Below are 16,864 nucleotides of genomic sequence, written 5' to 3' on the forward strand. Positions count from 1 at the left end.
CGCGGCGTCCTCAAGATGGCGTCCAATGGCGGGAAGACTCCACGGATGGCGGGAAGAAGGCAAAAGATGGCGTCGGATGGCGGGAAAACTCCACGGATGGCGGGAAGAAGGCAAAAGATGGCGTCAGATGGCGGGAATCTTCACCACAGGTAAGTTTAACAGTCTTTTTCAGGCACGCAGTACCCGGTGGTTGCGGGCACGAGATCCTGCCGACTACGCCAAAAGTTGACGCGCCCCCTGGGCCATGTTTGGGGAATACCCGGAGCCGGATCCGTTGGGGGGTGGTAGTCCTCGTGGCGGTGACCCGGTCCGTGCCCAGGGTGTCAAACTAAGTGGCGATGTTTTTAGTGGCAGATGTGATATTGTTCGACTACGCCACCCGTTGAATGCGGTTATGAAACCGCCGCTGCAGGGCAGACCGCTGAGGCCGGTGGTACAGTTGTGCAGCGTGGGTAGTATAACCTCCAACGGGAGGGGTATGGCCTCAGGGCAGCGGACGTGGATGATGGGGATGGTAGAATTGCACGCAGGCACCAGGAACCACTCAAAGACGGTGCGGTGTAGTTCAGGGTCTTTACTGGTGACAAAGATAGACCCTCCCGGGAGTACTGGCTAGCGGTCGGGGTCTGGTCAGTCTGTGAGCAGACAGGATCTCCCCTGGCCAGGCGGAGTTGTAGGCCTCCCCAACTAACTGTACTCTTCTTGGCTACCTTGCTAGAAGCGGGTAAAAGTAGCCCACGTCCCTGAGTGTACCGTGTGGTGCTCACCCGTATGGCCGGTGACTCGGGGCCTTCTGGTAGCCTCCGCTCCACGACGGCGGTGCTGGTCCCTTGCGTGTGACCGTGCCTTCGGGTTTCTTGGCCAGAGGACCTGAAATCCCCTGCCGGTCGGTTTCTGCTGCTGGGTATGGAACAGTCCCCACAGCCTCGGACTCCGTGTCCGGTGAGATCTCTTCAGCCAAGGCGAGCTATCTAGCTTCCAGCCTCTGGCACTCACTCCTGCTCCTACAGGGCTCCTGTTGTCACTTTCCCTGCAACTGCTCCACACCAGACCAGACTGTGTCTCTGTCTCTGTCTGTGTTCCTCCTTTCTAACCCCACCTCAGCCCCAGTTTATATAGGGGAAGTTCTTCCCCTCCCAGGACTGGGCAGGAGGTGTGGCATGCTTAGGATTCCTGACCAGGAGACCTCCCACCTGCTCACAGACGTAATATTGCTATTACTGTGGTAACCAGAACCCTGGGGTGCCACACATCCTTACCCCACTAGGAGAGATCTTGCATGGAGCCCCAGACCGAGGAAGATTGACAGTCATCTTGTGTTTCTTCCATTTTCTAATAATTGTGTCAACAGTTCCTGCCTTCTCACCAAGCTGCTTGCCTACTGTCCTGCAGCCCATCTCAGCCTTGAGAAAGGTCTTCAATTTTTCCCCTGGTGTCCTTATACAGCTCTTTGGTCTTGGCCATGGTGGAGAGGATGGAGTGTGATTGATTGAGTGCATGGACAGGTGTCTTTTCTACAGGTAATGAGTTCAAACAAGTGCAATTAATACAGGTAATGAGTGCAGAATAGGAGGGCTTCTTAAAGAAAACTAACAAGTCTGTGAGAGACAGAATTCTTGCTGGTTGGTAGGTGATCAAATACTTATTCATGCAATAAAATGATGTACAATACAAATTATAAATCTAATAAAGGTATCACTCCGAGAATACTTTTGTAATTTTTGGGCATAAAAGTATTTAGATGCAATAAAATGCAATTTAATTATTTATTTTTAAATTCTGTCTCTCACAGTTGAAGTGTACCTACGATAAAAATGACAGACCTCTCCATTCTTTGTAGGTGGGAAAACTTGCAAAATCGTCAGTGTATCAAATACTTCTTTTCCCCACTGTTTATTGTCTGATTGACCTCTTTTTGGCATTCAAACACAAAGCCAGCACACTGATAGATGAAGCGCCTTCAATAAAGGTTTTGTTGTCCTGACCATGTTCAAGGCCGAGGTACAGGAGATTCTTTCACAGAAGCAGCAGTCTAAAAATACACTGCTAGAGATCCTATCCCATCTGCAATAAAAAAAAAACATACACATGGGAGAAGTCCGGTTGGGAATATACATCCCACAGTTTGTTCAAGGTTTAGGCTTTATCCAAAACAAGAGAACATGCCTCCCTTTTGTATCGTTCCTGCCAGCATACTCTTTCGCAACAAAAGCATTAGGGGTGTGACAGTACCAACTAAGCTGCCTAATTGGAAAGTGGTCTTTTTAAAGATGCCTCTGACCTAGGACATATTTAAAGAAACAGGCTCTCAACAGTGGAGCTACTCTGGACATTTCCACCTTGTTGTATTTACAAACAGTGATGGGGATTTTTCACATTTGTTTGTGTTTTTTGTTTCCATTTTTGGGGAAGACGCTGCCTAGTAATGTTAATGAGAGGGGAAGAGATGTAACACAGACAGATGTGGAGAGGCGCCTAGCCTTGATGGAAGACCTGTCACAAGGTGATCATGTTAGCCCTAAGGATGCATCATTTCCTGGATCAGGATGTGGAGGAAACATAGGTACTGGATGGGGAAACCTACCAACCCATGGGATTCTTAGAGAGTATGAAATTAATTTTCTGGACAAAGTGAAACAGAAGCAATGGGAAGATCTTGCATTATTCGGGATGTGCGCAGATGAGGCACAGGCTACAGATAAAGAAGCTATGAAAGAACTTGCAGAAATCATTACAGAACCAGAAGAGAAACAGCTTGTTGTCCTTCATCTTCAAAAAGGTGGGTTCACAAAAAGTAGGTACACTTCAGGAAACATATAAGCTCCCCCAGTTGATTGATAATACCTACCTAGTTCAAAGAACAGTTCTAGATTTTTTTGTGAAATTCAATAGTGGGTCTGTAATTGTCTTTACTAATTAGGTCTATAGAGATGTCATTAATCAGTCATTATTATTGTATTTGCACCTGTTTTTGTTAAATTTTTTAGTGTTTTGAGCCATTTTCATCTTTCCATTTGTGCCTTTTTTGAAGCCTATATGTGTCTACCTTTTTATGTTTGCTATTGTGTACAAAGTGCTTTCAGATGTTTTCACCTGATTCACCAAAGTTGCAAAATTCATAAACCACATTTGCCATATTGAAAAATTTGCACAAAAACAGCAAGGAATGCCCCAAGACAAAAAAATGAAAAGTGACTTCAAAAAACACAAGTAATGAATACGGGCCATATGTTTCATTAACCATTTGTTAATAGTAACACAAACTTTTTTTTTGTCTAACCAACAGTGGACTGGGATACTGCGGCCAGCTTCCAATTTCAAGGAACAGTAAAGCAACAGGTTACCCCTCTTCTTCAGCACTTGCACTCACTCATAGCTGTCTTTTATCCTGATACACACAACCTCACAATGGCATCAAAAGTCATAATAACAGGTGAAGCTGTCCCAAAAAAACAGGTAAGAACAATTGTTTGTGGAGTACAAAGGAGTAGAAAGCTTTTTTGCTTTCTCATTTGGAAATCCAATCACTTGGGGCCTCGTATAAATCAAATCATTGGGATGTACTACTACATCAATTTGTGTTCAATCTGGTAGAGAGTTTCCTTTTTCTTTTTTTAAGTTAACTTGTAAATTCATTAATTTTTTTTCCGGTCCAAAAATAATAAAATACAATGAAAGTAAAAGTAGAAAGCTGTCTCGAGTATAAAATAATACATTTGTAAGCTGGATATCATTTCTGGGTTATTTATCTCACATACCTGAAAAATTCTGTTCCTCTAGTCACTAATGATTATTTGTTCATTTAGGTTGTTTGCTTGTCATCGGAAACTCGCTACCTTGTTGTTAGGCTGAGGGAAGAGGTTATGAGCATTGATCCAGAAGACCTAAGACTCAACACATCCTTTCAAGTAAAAACATATTCAGATGGTAAGATGTGTATGTATTTTTGCATACTCATGTTTTCTAGTTTGTTACATAGATTGTACCGATATAGTTTTAAACATCTGTATAACATTTATTTTTAAAGGGAACCTGTCACCATGAAAATGCAGTCCAATCTGTTATAGAGCAGGGGGAGCTGAGCATGTTGATATATAGTTTTGTGGGAAAAAATTCAGTATAACCTTGTGTTTTCATCATCTAAACCTCTCCTCTGGGATTTTCGGTCTATTGGGCAGCTCGATCAGTGACTGACAGCTTTATTTGTATAAGTGTGTATATAGAGATAGCTGTCAGTCACTGATAGGACCACCATCTGGACTGAAAAGCCCAGAAAGAGCAGAGGTTTAGATGATTAAATCACAGGTTGTACTGATTATTTCCCCATAAAACTGTATACGAATCTGCTCACCTCCCCCTGCTCTATAACATGGTGTCTGCATATTTGTAGTGGCAGGTTCCATTTAAATACACTTACTTTTTTCAGATGGTCACCCAAAAATGCAGTGAAATCTGGTCTTCTAGAAGGGTGGTTTGCGGTCATATATATATATGATATATGAACATTGAAAATCACAGGACAGTCTGGTCTAGATCAAGGTGGTCTTTTGGCCAGTTCAACTGTATATACTGATAACAATAAAAGAATTACCTTGAGTTACCTATACTTCTGTATCGCTAATAATGTTTAGTCTTATTCTGAGGCTATGTGCCCACGATGCAGAAATGCTCCGGATTTTTCCTGAGCGTTTCTGCATCTCCCTGGCAGAAAAAAACACATGCGGATTGTACATGCGGATTGTACATGCGGATTGTACATGCATTTTTTCTGCCAGGGACAAGCGTTTGTCAAGCGTTTTTAGCATGCTTTTGTCAAGCGCTTTACCAAGCGATTTTACCATCACTTGGAAAAGTGCTTGAAAGTTGGTCACACAATATAAATCCATGCAACGGCATGGATTTATATTGTGTGACCAACATAATGTTAAAAAAAAAAAAGAATTAGAACGTAAAAAATACGGGACCACCAACGTCAGTAGTCGCGTGACCTGTCACATGACCGCTGACATCATGGAAGGTCCTTTTACATTACCGGTACCCACCACGGAGCCAGCAGCGATGCCGGGAGCAGATCAGGGGCCATCAGAAGGTGAGTATAAGGTTATTTTTTATTTTAATTCTTTTTTTACTTACAGGTACTATGGTACCCGGGTCCGGAGGAGAGTCTCCTCTTCTCCAGACCCGGGTACCATCCGCGCATTAATCACATAAGATCCACATGACTACATGTAGTCATGCGGATCTTATGCGATCCAATGCATGTCAATGGCGGCGATTTTGCAGCGAAATCACGCTAGAATTGGTCTTGCTGCGGGTTTTACCGCAATGCGAATTCGCAGCGGAAATTTCCGCATGATGTGCACAGCACATGCGGATTTGCATTGCAGTAAATGGCAGACCTATTACAAGCGATTTTAATGCGTTTTCACGGCAAAAATACACCGCAAAAACGCATTAAAATCGCTTCGTGTGCACATAGCCTAAGGGTCTCCATAGGCAACAGATTGTTGTTGGCCAAACAATGGCTCGGCTAATTGTTCAACCAGCAGCTGTCACTCCTTCATACACAGGAGCATTCACTCTGCCAAGTGCTCCTGTGTTCTCTATGAAAGAGTGACTACAAGACTCCTCTAAAGGTTGCTTATCTCGCCAAGAACAAAAGGATTGGAAATACGAAAATGAACATGCCAGGTCCTTATCTCCACCAACAGATGATGAGAGTCGGAAGGCCCCCATACATATGGTCAGCCGAGCACACTGATATCAGCATGTTCATTTGATGTTAGTCTAATGTCTGTAGAGGACTTAAAGGGAATCTGTCAACTGATCTATGCTGCCCAAACCACAGGCAGCATGAATCGGATCCTGGCTGCATGACTGCATCCAGTCTTATTTTTCTCTGAAATTTCAGCGAAAGTATAACTTAAAGATCTGGCCTGGGACCATATGCAAAGACAAGTCTAGTCTGGTGGTGTCCCCTGGCTTACTTCTCCCAGTGCCTCTCTAGTTGATGTACATGTGTGCACATAGGTTGAGACCAGTCAATCAACTGTAGCAGCACAGGATCAAGCGGCAGTGCCGAACTAATATCTAGCACATCTAACTACACTAATAACACATTACTTTGCACTGCTAATATCTTATTAAGCACATTGAGTAAATAGTAAGTGTAAGTGGGAAATTTTAATTAATCTCTACATCCCTCTGTAGCAGCAATCACTTCAATTTTCTGTAGCTAAGATAAGATAAATAAGATATGCATAAATTTAAGGAGGAATTTTGGATTATTCCTCCCTGCAAATTTGTTTCAGTTCCTAAATATTTCTGGGATGCCTTGCATGCCACAGCATCTTGATACAGGTAGGTTCAGGGCATGGCGATTCCAAAATACAACTCTTCTTTTTAATCTATTCTTTAGATGATTTACTAATGTGCTCTGGTTCATTGTATTTTTAAAATGATTTTCCAGCTTGGGATCAAGAACTGCTCCCCTAACATTCTCTTCTAAAATGTTTTGATGTACTTTTTCCATTATTGTTCCCTCAGTGATCGCAATGCTTCCAGGTTCTAAGCCTACGGTCACACGTTCAGTATTTGGTCAGTATTTTACATCAGTATTTCTAAGCCAAACCAGGAGTGGGAAAAGGATCAGAGGAAAAGTATAATAGAAACACGTCACCACTTCTGTATTTATCACCCACTCCTGGTTTTGGCTTACAAATACTTTACTGATGTAAAATACTGACCACATACTGATAGTGTGAACGGGGCCTAATGCTTCTTCCACCTTCACAATTGGGATAAGTTTTGGTGATGGTGTGAAGTGTTCCTGCATACAGGATTATGCATTTGTGCTAAAACTTGCTTCTAAAAGCTTTTATCCCATCTTTCCCTTTCTTAAAAGCACTGAAGTGTATCCAAGCCTCAGAGAAATTTTAGATGGGTGCAATGGCTTTTTTGGACAGCAAAGACTTCTTTACGGGTGTCCTTCCATGAACACCATACTTGTTCAGTGTTTTTCTAATAATAGACACATGACCTGAGGTTTCTAGAGTCTTCAGTAGTCCTATCTGGTTATTTCGCACCTCTTATAGGATTGACCATTGTGGACCTGTAGTGACACTTAGGAAGACGAGTTCTGAAGTTTATCTGTTTGTAGAAAATGTATCTAGGTGTGGATTAATGTATACCCAGGTCTAGCAATGCTTTTCTTGCCTGTTCAAGTTTCATGTGTGTCTATAACAAGTCTTCTGAAAGTTGTTTGCATCGAGATATGGTTCACATCAACCAGTCAGAGATTTAGTTATTGTTTTCTCCCTACACTGTGGATGCTTCATAAATTGTTGTGCTCAATAAAAGTTATGAATAGTATTACTGTTTGTGTTATTAGTTTAGTTACATTGTGGTTGTCTATAATTGTGATTTAGATAGATAACAAATCAGACATTTTAATAGCAATCAATGCAGAAATCCAGATAATGTCAAATGCTTCACTTAAGTCCCCAATACACAATAGACCAATGTTGGCCAAACCCACCGATATCGACGGGCTCCAGTCATCTAATATGTATAAGGGCCACCGACATCAGTCCGGGAAGTTAAAAATCCGGCTTCTTTCATTCTCAAGAGATAAGCTTCCCCCATGAGATATCGGACAATGGCTTTCTCATAGAGAACACAGTAGCATTCGGCAGGGCAATAGCTCCTGTCTATGGGAGAGGGGGCAGGATAACTGAACTATCTTTTGACCAACAGATATGTATTGTGTATGTGGGGACTTTCAGCTTAAAACTGAAGATAGATTGATATCAGAGTATGATAAAAATGGTTTCTGGTTTCTTTTGATTATTAGGATCTGCTCTTTCAACTACAGAAGCTGCATCACACTTGTTTGGCATGGATAAAAGGTGCTTTACCAAGATTACACCTGTCATATTTATGGTGTTAAGCCAAAGTGTTCCCATTAGTAGGTCTGATCACACTCTCTCAGTCACCAGGTAAGCATATGACCAATTTTTCTTTATTTTAGTTGGAAAACGTTAATAGTATGGTAATATCCTCCTGATGTACAGTAGCAATATAGTATCTAATAGTACAAGCATATGTAAGTGATCAATGTTACAGTTTTAATGTTGATTTTAGTTAAAGGGAATTATCCCCCGAAGTAGAAAAAATAATTGGAGAAATTTTATAAAATTATTATTTAATTATTTAATATTATAATTATAAAATTTAGCCCTATAGCATGCCTGATCCTAACAGCGTGTAATATTCTCACTGTCAGGATTCGGCACTGCTTGCAGGTTCCAGCGGTCACCTCATGACCACTCAAACTTTCGGTCACATGCTGACTAGTTTGTTTCCTGCTTCTCTTAACAAAGAAGGGGCTGTAGTTTTTCACTGAACATTGACGGAATTAGGAAGAGCAGCTAGTCTGCACATGACTAAGTATGCAAATCGCATATGAGAGGCCACATGACGACTACTCAAACTGCTTAAAGCGGTTCTCCAAGAATTGTGCTAAAATAAATAAATAAATGATACACATTTAAATATTAAACATTTCTCTAAATACATGAATTTAGTAATGAAGTATGCTTTATCTACTGCACTCTGTCACGATTCAAAGACGGCAGCTCCCATCAATCAGTCCAGCTCCACTCCTTCATGTCCTGTCATGCTCGGTGAACAGAGGAATTCACGTTCATGATGCCTGACAGGACGCTGCTTTGACATGACCTCTGTCTCGTTCTTCACACAGCCGGTCCTGAAATCTAGGATGGGGTGTGATTGATGGGAGCTGCCATCAATCAGTCCAGCTCCACTCCTTCATGTCCTGTCATGCTCGGTGAACAGAGGAATTCACGTTCATGATGCCTGACAGGACACTGCTCTGACATGACCTCTGTCTAGTGCTTCACACAGCCGGTCCTGAAATCTAGGACGGGGTGTGATTGATGGGAGCTGCCATCTTTGAATCCTGACAGAGAAGGTATTTAGAGAAATATTTAAATGTGTATTATTTTATTTATTTTAGCACATTTCTCGGAAAACCCCTTAAAGTTGTGTATAGGAGGTGGCACCAAATTGAATTTTTGCCCCAGGTGCTAGGAAACCTAAAATTTGCCTCTGCTTCTCTATCTATATTTTTTTTATCCCCTCCTTCTCATTCATGCTCTATTTCTCCTGACTAGTGATGAGCGAGTATGTTCTGTTAACCCTTTAGGCGAGCATGCTCGGGTGCTCGCCGAGTATATTCAGCGTGCTTGGGTGTTATGTTTCAGTCACTCCGTGCTCATGATTTGTGACTGTTTGACAGCTTGAATACATGTGAGGAATGCCTAAGAAACAGGCATTCTTCACATGTATTAAAGCTGTCAAACAGTCGCAAATCATGAGCACTGAGTGACTAAAACATAACACCCAAGCATGCTGAAGATACTCGGAAAACATCCGAGCATGCTGGTAAATCTCTACTCCTGACATTACCACTTAGCATTGGCCTCTTTGTTGTAAGATCAATTTGCAGCAAGAAGGAACAGAACAAAGCAGGGAAGCTACTGGGAATGTTGGTTCACTCCTGAACACAGAAAAAGGAGGACCAACATTCTGGCCACAGTAGTGTTACCCCCAAACAAAACTGCAATCTATATATAAAACTGCACACTATTTGGAATCAATGTGTATTGCAACACACTTTATTTCAGTTGCCCTGTGGGACAACCCTTCTAAGAAGGCAAACTGTTCTACATCTGTTTATTATATCCAAAATTAGCTTATTTAAGGATCTACACCTTTATATAACCGGCCATAACTCAACATTAATGTCAAAACATAACTACGGGCACTCAAGCAAGCCCAACAGCCAGAGTATATTTGACCAAAAAATCTTTATTATTTATATAAAAAATTCCAAAAATAAAAAAAGGAACGGGGATGTACACTCCCTTATATCATGTTATCTATGATTATGACTACATATGCATTTAGTTAGATATAAACATGATTTATGAAACAACAAGTGCAATTAATTACTGCCAACTCCTATTACTGCATTATAATGCCCCAATAAATCCAAAATCTGCATAGTATAAAGTGACAAGTGCACACAGAGTAAAGTAGATAACAAAAAATAAATATCCGTCACATTCATTACAGAAAGTGCATAGTAAATTTGCAGTTTATAAATTAGTAAAGTGACAAGTGTCACTAGGTGCAATGGTAGATGGGGTTTGATCATTAAATCAATATAAATAAGTAAAGCAGATAAATAGAGTTGTAATAAATAAATAAAACAGGGGAGGAAGACATATGCAAACATTCACAGAAACCACTATTAGCTCATGTATCTGGAGGTTAGACGTACGTTTCACTCTTTCTTTGTCAGATCCCCCACGCCCCGTGACGAAGAAAGGGTGAAACGTGCATTGGGGTGCCAGGGATCTCCCTCCAAGCAGCATACACAAATGTATGTATCTATATAACATCCAAATACAACATGAGCTAATAGGGGTTTCTATGAAAGTTTTCATAGATCTTCCTCCCACTTTATTACAACTTTATTTATCTGCTTTACTTATTTATATTGAATTAATGATCAAACCCCATCTACCATTACACCTAGTGACACTTGTCACTTTACTAATTTATAAACTGCAAATTTACTATGCACTTTCTTTAATGAATGTGACTGATATTTATTTTTTGTTATCTACTTTAGTCTGTGTGCACTTGTCACTTTATACTATGCAGATTTTGGATTTATTTGGGCATAATAATGCAGCAATAGGAGTTGGCAGTAATTAATTGCACTTGTTGCCTCATAAATCATGTTTATATCTAACTAAATGCATATGTGGTCAACATGATATAAGGAGTGTGCATCCCCGTTCCTTTTTAGCCGTACTGTGTGCGCTTTTATTATTGGAATTTTTTATATAAATAATAAATATTTTTTGGGGGTCAAATGTACTCTGGCTGTTGGGCTTGTTTGAGTGCCCGTAGTTATCGGTTTAATATGTAATGCTAATGCATGCTGCTGTATGCTTACCGACATATCAGTAGGCAATCTTAATTGTAATCAAACTTAATTAATTTAATCTAACACAAGTGATGTGATAATGATCGCATGGGAAAATGGCTGCAGTATTTGTGCTATTAATAAAAGGGGATGTCTTCTAGGTTTTAATTGTGAATATTTATAAAGAGACATCCTAAAAAGTTTGACATCAGAGAAAAATACAGTGCATCTTTTCAAGGTCTATAAATGGCAATAATTAAATCAAACAGCTAACTCAAATTCACATATGGCCTAATGTGAAAAGGATAGCCCCTTTACCATACTGTTGAAGCTTCAATGTTTTGGTGGCGGCGATTTTTACTTTGTGTAATAATCATAGACGGACAATTGTGCTATTTTCCCGATATGAATATTGCCTTGCTTACTTTGCAAACATTTTACATCAGGTTTCTATGTCTATGTCTACAGTGTTCATAATCAAATACTTAATACTAAGGATGAGTTTCTGGAAAGCTTATCCCATTTCTCAACACTTCTAATGATCTCTCACGCTAAACCATCTTCTACTATCCATGTGTCCCTTGATCCTAACGATGAAAGCGTTGGTAATCTTCATCCTCAACTCCTGAATGTTACAGAGATAGAGGCATTGGAGTGGTTGGTGGACTCTCAAGAACCCCTTGTGTTTCTCTTTTTACCTGGAAGCAAACATCGCTTGGCTAAAAGAATACAAGAAAAACTGAATGAGACACTGCTTGAGAGAATCACAGAAAAGACACAAGAGGTGCTAGAAGACATGAAAGACATTTTTTCAACTAGTGACCATGTCCAAATCCTTCAAAAACTCATTAGAGCTTGCCATAACCACATGAACGTTAGCTATGTATCTGTAGATGAGGAGCAGTCACCACAGGTCGTTAATGAACAGCATAGGAAACTGCATTCGCTGATGCTCCTTAAAACTTTACAGACAATTCGTGTTTACTGGCAAGACCGCAAAAAATTATCACGACAGAACCGTGGAGCAGGCCTCAAACCTCATTGCCGCTTGCAAGAGCTGACCATTAACTTAAAACCATATGAAGAGTATAAGGACATCTATTACCCAGAAGAAATAAACATCAATAATTGTGTAGGGCCGTGCCGCTTCCCACAGACCACCAAAAGTGATTACAAAGCCCATGTTATTCTGCTCATCCAGCTCCAGGACAGAAGACAATCTGGCCTTGATCGGCCACCTTGCTGCGTACCTGTTGAATACCAAGAACTGTGGCTGATGGTGGCACATGAAAATGGCATTAAACTTCACCTGTACCCCAATATGGTTGCTAAAGAGTGTGGTTGCAGATAAGTACAATATGTAGGACCATCATCATAAATTTTATGGCAAATTTAAAGAAACTCTTTCAGTATATGTAGTGCAGTATAAGTACATTAAAATACTTACTGATTGCTGTCTTCTCTGGTTTCCAGCTCCACTCTGGTGCACTTCAGAATCACGTGACTGCTCTGCAGCTTTGTCGGCTCATACAGCGTCTACTGTGTGGAGCGATGCTACTTTCCCTGTGTAAGTCTATGAGACTCAGAAAAAGAAAGCGACTTGTGGTCCCCACACAAACTCCTGTATGAGCCGGCTAGTTTGATTTGATGTCATGTGGTCCAGAAGAGGACCAAGAATACAGTGACTGGTAATATTTTAATAGACAGACTACACAACATATATATTTAAAAATAAATGGAAGATAAATTTGTTGGGAGAGCTTCTTTAATGAGAACATTCTCAACTTGTGCACCTCAGTTAAAGCCTACATACTACAATAATGTTAGATACACCCTGTGGTCTACACTCCCAAAAGGGTTGTCAACCTGATTTTTGTTCTTTTTTTTTCTGCACAATTTATTTTAAAAAAAAAAAAAACATAGCCAACATTTTTAGGGACACATTGGAAAACCATAGTGAATAACAAATAATATAATACAACCTTAGAATACTGATTCAAACATATTGGTAGCATTTACTATGAAATGTAAAACAACGATAATTACGGTTATAATGTCTATTACATTTTCACAGTAAATGCTATTGAATTCTTCCAACTTAAAAAAAACACTATAATCACAAAAACGATAAAAAGTAATCTATTTTTTACAAACTGCACATAAATTTACATGTGGTTGGCAATCCTGTCTCCAGGGAATTATATATAATACGGAGAGTTCCTCGATTTTAATTCTTGCAGCTGTACTTTTCCTCTTTTAATCTTCATTGGAATCAGTCTCCATTTTGATTCACAGATTTCCTTCTACAGTTTATTTTGGAATACTCTGCTATCAATCCAATGAAGCATCAGCACAGTACCTGATTATCCTTCCTACTATATTGCCCTAAAAAAACTAATATATTACAAGATTACAATTAATAAGGCTGCATTGTGATCTTCATTACAACTGGGTGTGCCAGGAGCAGCGTAATCATAATCAGTAATTGTGATAGAAGTTTATTTCCACATGTAGGAGGTAGAATCTATGTAATTTCCTCATATAAGAAATTCTGGTGCCCCCTTTCAGAGAACAAAAAGGTATGTAATTTTCAGAGATCACATGACTTAGCTTTTCCTTTCCACCTTAAAATTAACTCAGTTAAGTAAGGTAATACTAGTCTAAGTATATATATGCATATATGTGTGTGTATGTATATATACTTTTTAATCAATATACACTGCTCAAAAAAATAAAGGGAACACTTAAACAACAGAATATAACTCCAAGTAAATCAATCTTCTGTGAAATCAAACTGTCCACTTAGGAAGCAACACTGATTGACAATCAATTTCACATGCTGTTGTGCAAACAGAATACACAATAGATGGAAATTATTGGCAATTATCAAGACACCCTCAATAAAGGAGTGGTTCTGCAGGTGGGGACCACAGACCACATCTCAGTACCATTGCTTTCTGGCTAATGTTTTGGTCACTTTTCAATGTTGGTTGTGCTTTCACACTCGTGGTAGCATGAGACGGACTCTACAACCCACAGAAGTTGCTCAGGTAGTGCAGCTCATCCAAGATGGCACATCAATGCAAGCTGTGGCAAGAAGGTTTGCTGCGTCTGCCAGCGTAGTGTCCAGAGGCTGGAGGCGCTACCAGGAGACAGGCCAGTACACCAGGAGACGTGGAGGGGGCCGTATGGGGGCAACAACCCAGCAGCAGGACCGCTACCTCCACCTTTGTGCAAGGAGGAACAGGAGGAGCACTGCCAGAGCCCTGCAAAATGACCTCCAGCAGGCCACAAATGTGCATGTGTGTGCACAAACGGTTAGAAACAGACTCCATGAGGGTGGTATAAGGGCCAGACGTCCACAGATGGGGGTTGTGCTCACAGCGCAACACCGTGCAGGACGCTTGGCATTTGCCACAGAACACCAGGATTGGCAAAGTCTCCACTGGAGCCCTGTGCTCTTCACAGATGAAAGCAGGTTCACACTGAGCACGTGTGACAGAGTCTGGAGACGCCATGGAGAGCCATCTGCTGCCTGCAACATCCTTTAGCATGACCGGTTTGGCAGTGGGTCAGTAATGGTGTGGGGTGGCATTTCTTTGGAGGGCCGCACAGCCCTCCATGTGCTCGCCAGAGGTAGCCTGACTGCCATTAGGTACCGAGATGAGATCTTCAGACCCCTTGTGAGACCATATGATGGTGCGGATGGCCCTGGGTTCCTCCTAATGCAGGACAATGCCAGACCTCATGGGACTGGAGTGTGTCAGCAGTTCCTGCAAGATGAAGGCATTGAAGCTATGGACTGGCCTGCCCGTTCCCCAGACCTGAATCCGATTGAGCACATCTGGGACATCATGTCTCGCTCCATCCACCAACGTCATGTTGCACCACAGACTGTCCAGGAGTTGGCGGATGCTTTAGTCCAGGTCTGGGAGGAGAGCCCTCAGGAGACCATCCGCAACCTCATCTGGAGCATGCCCAGGCATTGTAGGGAGGTCATACAGGCACGTGGAGGCCACACACAATACTGAGCCTCATTTTGACTTGTTTTAAGGACATTACATCAAAGTTGGATCAGCCTGTAGTGTGTTTTTCCACTTTAATTTTGGGGGTGACTCCAAATCCAGGCCTCCATTGGTTAATAAATTTGATTTCCATTGATGATTTTTGTGTGATTTTGTTGTCAGCACATTCAACTTTGTACAGAACAAAGTATTCAATGAGAATATTTCATTTATTCAGATGTAGGATGTGTTGCTTGAGTGTTCCCTTTATTTTTTTGAGCAGTGTATATCGAGATAGATATAGAGATATATATATATATATATACACACACATACATTGAACTATATATATATACATGCGCTTACAAACTGTGAAAAAGGATTTAGTATAGTGTGGAAAAACTACTTTAAAAAAATAGGTGTTAATAGTTTATTTTTATGCAAAGAGAGCACAAAAGAGAGAAATCTAAATCAAACCAATATTTGGTGTGACCGCCCTTTACCTTCAAAACAGCATCAAAGCATCTGGGCAGACTTGCACACAGTTTTTGAAGGAACCCAGCATGGAGGTTGTTCCAAACATACTGGAAAACTAACCACAGAACTTCTGTGGATGTAGGCTTTCACATTCTGCGTCTTTATGTAGGGGAGGCATCTGATTGGCTGCATGTTTAGGGTCGTCGTACTGCTGCAGAATAAGTTTTGAGCCAATGTCATAAAAAACTATCTTCAGTATAAAAAAAAAACAAGGAGTCCGGGAAGTCATCATATGGCTCCTACAATGCGTTGGTCTCAACATAATCGTGACTATTTGGGATGTAGAGACATAAAGATTTGCTTAAGCCTAAATCCACAGAATATCTGTGGCTAGTTCTCCAAGATGTTTGGAACAAGTGTACTCAGAAGAATTGAGGCTTTGATGCGGTTTTGAAAGAAAAGGGTGATCACATGAAATGTTGTTTTCATTTAGATTGCTTTTTTGTTCATTCACTTTGTATTTTGTTAATTAATAAAAATGAACTATTAACCCTTCAGTTTTTGAACGCATTCTTAATTTGGATCATATTGTTCACAGCTGCCTAAAACGTTTGCACAGTACTGTGAATATATATTTATATATATGTACTCACACATATATAATATATATATGTAATTCAGCCAGTGACAAGATGAATTCAATTGACAAGATAAATTAGAACCCCCTCCCCTCCACAAAAAAAGCCTGGAGTGCTAGTTTAACAATACAAGACATACAAAGTACTGGGCACATTTAGTATGATGTGAAAATTTTAAAAGGTTTTCCAATCTTTTTTTTGTTAGTCCATTGACTTGTTGAGGTAAAAAATAAAATGAGATTTACATACCCACAGCTGCTCAAGTACTGCTGCTGTCTCTGGGCAGTGTTGACAGGCCATGGAAGTTGGCACAAGACCGCTGAACCAGCAACTGACGTCAGCAGTCACGAGTTGTGTTTGTGCCATCACCTCTGCAGCCTGTCAACAAAGACTGGGGAGCGCAGTAAAAAGGCAAAGCAACTATGGATGAGCGTAGCGGCAAGGCTTAATCTTCTTTATGTGTATAGGTAGTTTAGTTTACACTAGCTTAAGAATGCATATATGAAAGGAAAAACATGTATTTGTATAAGCTTACCTGCAGTGTAGTCACTAATAACTTACTATTATAAGAGTAACTTGTTTAAAGTATGTACATGAAAATGATTATAGTCTGGTTCCCATCCTTTGTAACTGGTGTTACAGAAAATCACAGCATGTTTCTATCCAAATTTTACATAAGAATTGTCGTATAACTTCATTAAATAAATTTTCTGAGAAGACTAATG

At 40.5% G+C, this 16,864-nt stretch overlaps 1 protein-coding gene across 1 annotated transcript; it reads left to right on the top strand.

The window, feature by feature from the left end:
* Nucleotides 1-2,134: 2,134 nt before the first annotated feature.
* AMH (anti-Mullerian hormone) lies at nt 2,135-12,371 on the top strand. The gene is made up of 5 exons (XM_073655171.1): nt 2,135-2,779; nt 3,287-3,456; nt 3,807-3,927; nt 7,853-7,997; nt 11,489-12,371. The coding sequence occupies exons 1-5, from the start codon at nt 2,362-2,364 to the stop codon at nt 12,369-12,371; spliced, it is 1,737 nt and encodes a 578-aa protein (XP_073511272.1). The 5' UTR covers nt 2,135-2,361.
* Nucleotides 12,372-16,864: the final 4,493 nt, after the last annotated feature.

This window comes from Phyllobates terribilis, unplaced genomic scaffold (genome assembly GCF_046119375.1).
Source record: "Phyllobates terribilis strain yellow unplaced genomic scaffold, ASM4611937v1 Scaffold_1__5_contigs__length_1240528914, whole genome shotgun sequence".
Lineage (NCBI taxonomy): Eukaryota > Metazoa > Chordata > Amphibia > Anura > Dendrobatidae > Phyllobates > Phyllobates terribilis.

Coding starts and splice junctions, on each gene's coding strand:
- AMH (XM_073655171.1), top strand. CDS start 2,362: ATGGGGATTTTTCACATTTGTTTGTGTTTTTTGTTTCCATTTTTGGGG. Junction 2,780..3,286: donor TGTCCTTCATCTTCAAAAAG/GTGGGTTCACAA, acceptor TCTAACCAACAG/TGGACTGGGATACTGCGGCC. Junction 3,457..3,806: donor AAGCTGTCCCAAAAAAACAG/GTAAGAACAATT, acceptor TTGTTCATTTAG/GTTGTTTGCTTGTCATCGGA.